At 64.4% G+C, this 7,964-nt stretch overlaps 1 protein-coding gene across 2 annotated transcripts; it reads left to right on the top strand.

Moving 5' to 3' along the window:
- The first annotated feature begins 929 nt into the window (after window positions 1-929).
- NAPRT (nicotinate phosphoribosyltransferase) lies at window positions 930-7,963 on the top strand. 2 transcript variants are annotated; one of them, XM_083827059.1, is made up of 13 exons: window positions 930-1,747; window positions 3,065-3,192; window positions 3,330-3,412; window positions 3,771-3,901; window positions 3,979-4,094; window positions 4,261-4,457; window positions 4,666-4,806; window positions 5,044-5,128; window positions 5,388-5,468; window positions 5,671-5,773; window positions 5,899-6,056; window positions 6,675-6,782; window positions 6,903-7,963. In XM_083827059.1, exons 1-13 carry the CDS (start codon window positions 1,306-1,308, stop codon window positions 6,960-6,962), a joined length of 1,833 nt encoding a protein of 610 aa, XP_083683185.1. In that variant the 5' UTR covers window positions 930-1,305; the 3' UTR covers window positions 6,963-7,963. The 2 variants fall into 2 exon arrangements, with proteins under 2 accessions (XP_083683185.1, XP_083683186.1); XM_083827060.1 differs by having other exon boundaries at window positions 942-1,747; window positions 4,264-4,457.
- Window position 7,964: the final 1 nt, after the last annotated feature.

The raw sequence follows: 7,964 nt of genomic DNA on the forward strand, positions 1-7,964 counted from the left end.
GAGTCCCAGGCGTTGTCATGTCTGGTGTCCCGTATGTCCTGTCCCATGTGCCGCTATCCCCAGAGCCCCATGTCCTGAGTGCTGGCCCACCTGGTCCTGTGGGTGCCTGGTGCTGCACGTACCGTGTCCCAGCTGTGCGGTGTCGCACACGCTGCCTTCCCTGATGTCCTGTGTGCTATACCCTACATGGTGTCCTGTGTCCCGTCCCTGTGTCACTTGTCCCATGTGCGATACACTCCGTGATGTCCTGTGTCCCACATGCTGCCATCCCTGATGTCCCGTGTCACATGTGCTATATGCTCCGTGATGTCGTGTGTCCCATCCCTGATGTCCCATGTCATTTGTGCCATATGCTCTGTGATGTCCCATGTCACATGTGCTATATGCTCCGTGATGTCGTGTCCCATCCCTCATGTCCCGTGTCACATGTGCTATATGCTCCGTGATGTCCTCTGACCCGTCCCTGATGTCCCATGTCACATGTGCTATATGCTCTGTGATGTCCTGTGTCCTATCCCTGATGTCCTGTGTCCTATCCCTGATGTCCCATGTCACATGCGCTATATGCTCCGTGATGTCCTGTGTCCCATCCCTGATGTCCCGTGTCACATGTGCTACATGCTCCGTGATGTCCTGTGTCCTATATGCTGCCATCCCTGATGTCCTGTGTCACATGCGCTATATGCTCCGTGATGTCCTTATCCTATATGCTGCCATCCCTGATGTCCTGTGTCACATGCGCTATATGCTCCGTGATGTCCTTATCCTATATGCTGCCATCCCTGATGTCCTGTGTCACATGTGCTATATGCTCCGTGATGTCCTGTGTCCTGTCCCTGATGTCCTGTGTCACATGTGCTATATGCTCTGTGGTGTCGTGTGTCCCATCCCTGATGTCCCATGTCATTTGTGCCATATGCTCTGTGATGTCCCATGTCACATGTGCTATATGCTCCCTGATGTCCTGTGTCCCGTCCCTGATGTCCCGTGTCACATGTGCTATATGCTCTGTGATGTCACATGTGCTATATGCTCTGTGATGTCCTGTGTCCTATCACTGATGTCCCATGTCATATGTGCTATATGCTCCGTGATGTCCCGTGTCACATGTGCTATATGCTCCCTGATGTCCTGTGTCCCGTCCCTGATGTCCCCTGTCACATGTGCTGTATGCTCCATGATGTCCTGTGTCCTAACCCTCATGTCCCCTGTCACGTGTGCTATACCCTGCATGATGTCCTGTGTCCTACATGCTGCCATCCCTGATGTCCTGTGCCACACATACTACGCACTCCATCATGTCCCATGTGCTGCCCCTCCTGCTGCCCCGTGTCCCCTTCCCGCTGTCCCCCATCCCATGCTCCACCTCCCCCGGCCATCCCACGTCCTTCCACGCACCGTGTACCCTCGTGTCCCCCGCCCCATGCGCCGCCACCCGCCTTGGTGCCCGGTGTCCCCCCCCCAAGCCACCACCTTCGCTCTCGCCCTCTGCCCGCCCCGTGTCCCGCCAGGCCGCGGCTCCCAGGCTGCCCCGCGGCCTGCCCCCGGTTCGTGGCGGCCATGGCGCTGCTGACGGACCTCTACCAGCTCACCATGGCCTACGGCTACTGGCGGGCCGGGCGCCACCGTGCCCCCGCTGCCGCCGAGCTCTTCTTCCGCCGCGAGCCCTTCCATGGCGCCTTCGCCCTGGGCACGGGCCTGGCCGAGGGCCTCCGCTTCCTCCGCGCCTTCCGCTTCTCCGCCGCCGGTGCGCGAGGGGACGGCGGCGGAGGCAGACGGGGACAAGCGGGGTCACCTCCTCTTGGGGTTTGGGGAAGGAGCGGGGCTACGGGGTGGGTTTGGGGAGGCGCGGGTGGCTGTGGGTTGCGTGGGGTGGGGGGACGGGGACGCGCCTCGGGGGGGAAAGGGGGTTCACAGGGAGCGGGACGTGGCTGGGGGGGGCTGAGGTGGGGGGACGGGGACGTGCCTCAGAGGGTTTTGGGGGACAGGGATGAGTCTGAGAGGGAAATGGGTCCTCGGGGGGGTGTGGGGGGGGACAGGGATGTGCCTCAGAGGGACAGGGGGCTGGGACATCGCTCAGAGGGACTCAAGGGAAGGGGGGACTGAGGTGGGGGGACAGGGACGTGCCTCAGAGGGTTTGGGGGATGGGGGAGCTGGGGGGGCGGAAGGGGGACAGGTACAGGGACATTCCTCACATTCCTCAGAGGGATCTGAGCCCTCAGGGGGGACGTAGAGGGGACAGGGATGTGCCTCACAGGGACAGGGGACTCCTTGGGGGACGGGGACGTTGAGGGACAGGGGGCTGAGGTAAGGGGGGCAGGGGCGTGCCTCAGAGGGACTTAAGGGGCAGGAGACCTGGGTGGGGGGGACACCCCCCCTGCCACGGGACCTGAGGAGGGGACAGAGATGTCCCTATGGGGGACGGGGGGGGGGGCTCAAAAGCACTGCAGGACCTGGCGGAGGGGCAGGGACAGCCCTCGGTGGGACGGGGGGACCCTTCAGAGGGACGCGGGGGACAGGGGATTTCAGGTGGGGGGGGCAGAGACGCCTCTTAGAGGGACTTGGGGAGCAGGGGGAACCCCCAGCTGGGCCCGAGGTGGGGACAGGGAAATCTCTCAAGGGGGCAAGGAGACCCCTCAGGGGGACCTGGGGGTACAGGGGCACCTCTTAGAGGGACCCGGGGACAGGATACCTGGCGTGGGGTCACAGGGACTTCCCTTAGAGGGAACAGCAGACCCTTCAGGGGGACCTGGGGGTTAGAGGGACCCCTCAGAAGGATCAGGAAGGGGACGGGGACATCCCTCAGGGGGACAGAAAGGTACGGGTAACCTGATGAACCGGGGAGGGGGGACGGGGACATCACCCAGAGGGACCAGGAGACCCCTCAGTGGCACTTGGGGTTCCCTCAGAGGAGCCTGGGGACCAAGGGGACCCTGGTACACCCCTCGGGGGTCCCTTGGACACCCCCTCAGAGGGATGGGGGTTTGGTGTGGTGCCCTCTGAGGGGTGGGGACGGGGGCTGTGTCCCCATCCCTGTGGGCTGAGGTGTCCCCTGCCCCTGCAGACATCGCCTACCTGCGCTCGGTCCTGCCCAGCACGACGGAGGATGCCTTCTTCGATTACCTCTGCACCGTGGACGCCTCGGAGGTCACCGTCTCTTCCGTGCCAGAAGGCTCCGTCGTCTTCTCCAGGGTGGGACCTGGGACCTGGGTTGAGCCTCGTAGGGGCACCGGGGCCGCCAGCAAACGGGGCTCGGCCACGTCCCCACGTCCCCAAGCTCGGCCCCAGTGCACGCAGCCAGGGAGACGTCACCACTGCTGTCCCCGCAGGTCCCGCTCCTGCAGGTGAAGGGGCCGCTGCTGGTGGTGCAGCTGCTGGAGACCACCCTGCTGTGCCTGGTCAACTACGCCAGGTAAGGGCCCCTCCTGCTTTTTGGGGGTGCTGGGGACCCTCTGGCTGCAGGGTTCATCCAGCCCCGCTGCACCAATTGTCCCTGCACCCCGTCCGTGTCCGAGCTAAGCGGCACCCCGAGAAAAATCACAGAATCGTCTAGGTTGGAAGAGACCTCCAAGATCACCGAGTCCAACCTCTGACCTAACACTAACAAGCCCTCCACTAAACCATATCACTGAGCTCTGCATCTAAACGTCTTTTAAAGACCTCCAGGGATGGCGACTCAGCCACCTCCCTGGGCAGCCCACCCCAATGCCTAACGACCCTTTCGGTAAATAAGTTCTTCCTAATACCCATTTTGTCCCTTTCTCTCCCAGCCTGGTGGCCACGAACGCCGCCCGCTTCCGCCTCCTCGCTGGCCCCGAGATGAAGCTGATGGAGATCGGGCTGCGTCGCGCCCAGGGGCCGGACGGTGGCCTGTCTGCCTCCAAGTACTCCTACATCGGGGGTGAGTGGTGCCCCGCAGCACCGCGCGGTGCCGCGGCCGTGCCGTCAGCCCCCCCCACACCCCGTCCCTCCTCGCAGGCTTCGACTACACCAGCAATGTCCTGGCGGGGAAGCTCTACGGCATCCCGGTGCGCGGCACCATCGCCCACTCCTTCATCATGTCCTTCACGTCGCTGGAGGAGGTGCAGCCCAGGGTGAGTGGTGCCGCGGGAAGGGGACGGGGATGGGACGTCCCGGCTGTGGCCGTGGGACCTCGTGTGTCCTCCTGACTGCTGGTCCAGGTCCGTGGAAGGGAAATGGGGAGGCTGTGGGACGTGCGTGGTGCCGGGACATCCTGGATGTAGCGCTGATGTCCCCAAGCAGGTCCTGCCACCGCTGGCGGGCGGGGAGCCGGTGGATCTCGCAGCCCTGGCCGAGTCGTGGCTGCAGCGGGTGTGCGAGCTGCTGCAGAGCCCCCCCGAGAAGGCCAACCGCGGCGAGCTGGCCGCCTTCGTGTCCTACGCCATCACCTTCCCGCATAACTTCCAGGGGCTGCTGGACACGTACTGCGTCATGAGGTGAGGACGGATGTGTCCCTTGCTGCCCCCGGGGCTTGCGGGAGGAGCTGGGGGAGAGGGCAACTCTTGAAACGCCTCCTCGCAGTGTCCCCGTCCTTCACTGTCGCCTGCCGCAGGTCTTTGTCCTCCTGCTCAGCTTGCCCTTGGTCCTCGGCCCCCGTCCGAAGAGGCCGCGGGCACTAATCCTTCTCCTCGCCCCCCCCGTCAGGAGCGGCCTGCCCAATTTCTGTGCCGTGGCGCTGGCCCTGCACCAGCTGGGGTACCGCGCCATCGGGGTGCGCCTGGACAGCGGGGACCTGGTCCAGCAGTCCAAGGAGATCCGGCGGGTGCTCCGAGCCTGCGGCACCACGTGAGTCCCCTGAGACGGGCAGGGAGCCTGCGGAGAGCATCCCCTGCCCCGGGTGCCCAGCACCTCCTCCACCGTCCCTGGATATTGGGGTGGGTGCCCTCCCTGCTCGAGGTGGGTGCTGGGACACCTTTGGGTGCTTGTAGGCTCCCAGGGCGGCTGCGAGCAGAGCCAGGCTTTCCCCCCAAAACCCGGGGCCACCCTTCTGCTCCCTCCCCAGCTCCTCACCTTCCTTTCCAGCTTCCAGGTGCCCTGGTTTGGGAGCATCCCCATCGCCGTGAGCAACGACATCAGCGAACAGAGCCTGGAGAGCTTCATCCGGGAGGTGAGGGAGCCGCCGGGGCTGGGGCACGAGGGGTGGCAATGGGACCGTCCCCGGCCTCTGACTCAGTTTCTCCCGCATGAGAGCAGTTTCCAGGCTGGAATGAGCAGGTTTTGGGTGGGCCGGCCACAAACCAGGCATTTTTGGGCAGAGCAGCCTCTGACCTGCCCCGTGGCTCCGGTTTTAGCATGGGTTTTTTTAAAAAAAAAAAATCAGAGGCAGGACGGGCTGCTGATGGTTGTCGTCTTCTCTGCTGCACCAGGGGAGCGAGATCGACGTGATCGGTGTGGGGACGAACCTGGTGACGTGTCCCCTGCAGCCATCGCTGGGCTGCGTCTACAAGGTAGGAGTGGCAGCTCGGCCCCGCTTGGCTTGGGGAAACGGTTTGAGGTGTTATTTTATTTTTTTAACGATTTATTCAGCTGTTTTGCCTCGGTGGCCTCCCCAGCACGCAAGGGGGCACGGAGCTCTGCGCGGCCCTTGGCACCAGCTTCGTGTGGCAAAAAACAAGGAGCCCGTCCCCACACCGTCCTCTTCTCCCGCAGCTCGTGGAGGTCAACGGCTCGCCGTGCCTGAAGCTGACGGAGGAGGAGGAGAAGATGACGATCCCCGGGATTAAGGCGGTGTACCGGCTCTACGACGCCGCCGGTGAGCTCTGCCATCTTGGGCGCCCCGCTGCGGTGCTGCCCCCTTGATCCTCAGTCCTGATTGCCCCGAAACCCTGTCCCCGGCGTCGCGAGCACCCGCTGGCCCTTAACCCAGCGCCCCTGCAGGTCACCCCTTCATGGACCTCATGGCCCTGGAGGACGAGCCCGCGCCCAACGCGGGGCAGGAGCTGGCGGTCCACGTCCTGGGGAGGAGAGGAGAGGCCACCGAGGTCAGGCCCGCCGCCGTGGAGCCCCTGCATCGCACGTACTTCAGAGACGGCCAGGTCGGGGGGGGGTCTGCCCTCTCCGTGGGCTCAGGGGGGTGGCGGTGGGCCTGGCCACGCAGCACGTGGGGCGAGGAGCCCCCCCCTCGGCAGCGGGGACAAGGCACAGCTCCTCCGGGGACGGGCCAGCTCCCCGGGAAATTCGGCTCCCCGGCGGAGGGATGAGGTGGTGCCCCACCTGAGACGGGTTCCCCTGGGTTTTCGGAAGGGTCTGTGGGGGTCTGGGCGTGCAGGTGGAGACGTGACCCGCGGCTGCTCTCAGCCAGGTGGCTCTCACCACAAAGCTTTGGTGCCTCCGCTGTGAAAAACCCTTAAAAGTTTCTGCGGGGAAGACGCCAGCCTCAATTCAACTGCTACACTGAGCAGCCGCCCCACATGGGGACAACCCGCCAGCTGCAAGGTGGCTGTTGCCGAGGCGTCCTTCCCTCTTCGGGTGAAGGACCGGAGCGAGGTGGTGGCACCGCGGCACCAGTTGCTGAATCGAGGAGTCACCTGGGGCCGAGCTGTCCTTGTCCCCACGGTGCTGCCGGAGCTGCGCCACCGCAGCCCCAGGTTTTTCAGGATTGGGGCCGGGTGGCCAGCCCCTCGTAGGGACGCTCCTTTACCTCCATCCTACAGGTGTGCGAGGTCCTGCCCAGCCTGCCGGAGGTGCGGAGCCACGCGCAGGCGGCCCTCAGCCGGCTCAGCCCCGCTCACCGCCGGCTCCGCGAGCCGCAGCCCTACCTGGTACGTCCGCCGCTTACCGGGCGCGATCGATCCCGGTCCCGTCCCGAACCTTCTGCCCTGGTGAAGCCCTCGGGCTCCCGCAGCGTCCCTGAGGACGCTCGGTGTCCCCTCCCGCACCAGGTGGCCGTGACGGAGAAGCTGCACCTCCTCCTCGCAGAGCTGCGGCAGGCCAGGCAGTGAGGGGGTCCCCGCGCGCCCTCCCCGCGCTCTGCCAGCCCCCGCCTGGGGCCAACGCTTCCGACGTCCTCTTCGGAAGGCCAGGTGATTAATTGGGAATTAATGAGGCTAATGAGGCCGCTGCTCTGCGGATCTCCTCCGATCCGAGGACCGTGCCGGGACTGGAAGCGCTCCCCGCGGGCCCGGGTGCCCAGGGATGGGGCAGGCAGAGCTGGGAGGTGCCGGGGCCGCCACGTCCTGGGCTGGGACGCGGCCGTGAGCGGCGCTGTCACCGCGTTGCCTGCGAGCTCCCTTCCTTCCCTGCCCACCTCGGTGGCCCTGCCACCCCCTGTGCCTTCTGCGGTGGCCACGCTGCCCGCCTTGGTGGCCCTTACCAGCCCCGTGCCTTCTGCGGTGGCACGGGGCGCTTCTGTGGCGGCATCTCCGGGCCACGGCTGCTTCGTACGTCACTCGAAGGTGAGCGAAATGCAAACGCTAAACCAGGCTGCAAGCGGCCCCAGCCTCTAGCCGAGCCAGAAACACCTCCGCAGCTGCCCCCCAAACGACGCAACGCCGCTGCTGCGGCAGCTGGGGGCCGTCCTCGTGTCCCAGAGCCCCCGGCGAGGCTCAGCGGTGGCACTAAAGACCGTGCCGAGAAGGTTCCCCACCCACGGAGCCGTGGCAGGTGCACTTGGCCCTTTCCACCCGAAGCTTTGGGTCCGTGGTCACGTTTTTTTTTTTTTTAACCTTTCCGTTTTGTACGAGGTCTCCCGAGCATGGAAACTGGTCTCAGGTCGACACCCCTGCTCTCTAACCTCGATTCTTATCGAGGAAGCGTGGCACCAAGCCCTGCCCTTACCTTGTCCAAAGCACAAAACAAAACAAAAGCCTTACACACCAGCGCCGCGAGCGCGCTGCGCGACTGCCCCAGTCCTAACAAAAAAACTCTCCTTCAGCTTGAATGTTTAATTCATCACCTTTCATTTCACTTCGCGGTGTATATTTGAATAAAACTGAAATGAGAAG

The sequence above is a fragment of the Anser anser genome, assembly GCF_964211835.1.
Source record: "Anser anser genome assembly, chromosome: 2".
Classification (NCBI taxonomy): Eukaryota; Metazoa; Chordata; class Aves; order Anseriformes; family Anatidae; genus Anser; species Anser anser.

Bases quoted from the DNA above. Each gene is read 5' to 3' on its own strand.
- NAPRT (XM_083827059.1), top strand. From the start codon at position 1,306: ATGTGCTGCCCCTCCTGCTGCCCCGTGTCCCCTTCCCGCTGTCCCCCA. The intron at 1,748-3,064 runs GTGCGCGAGGGG...CTGCCCCTGCAG, and splicing joins CTTCCGCTTCTCCGCCGCCG to ACATCGCCTACCTGCGCTCG. The intron at 4,458-4,665 runs GTGAGGACGGAT...CCCCCCCGTCAG, and splicing joins GACACGTACTGCGTCATGAG to GAGCGGCCTGCCCAATTTCT.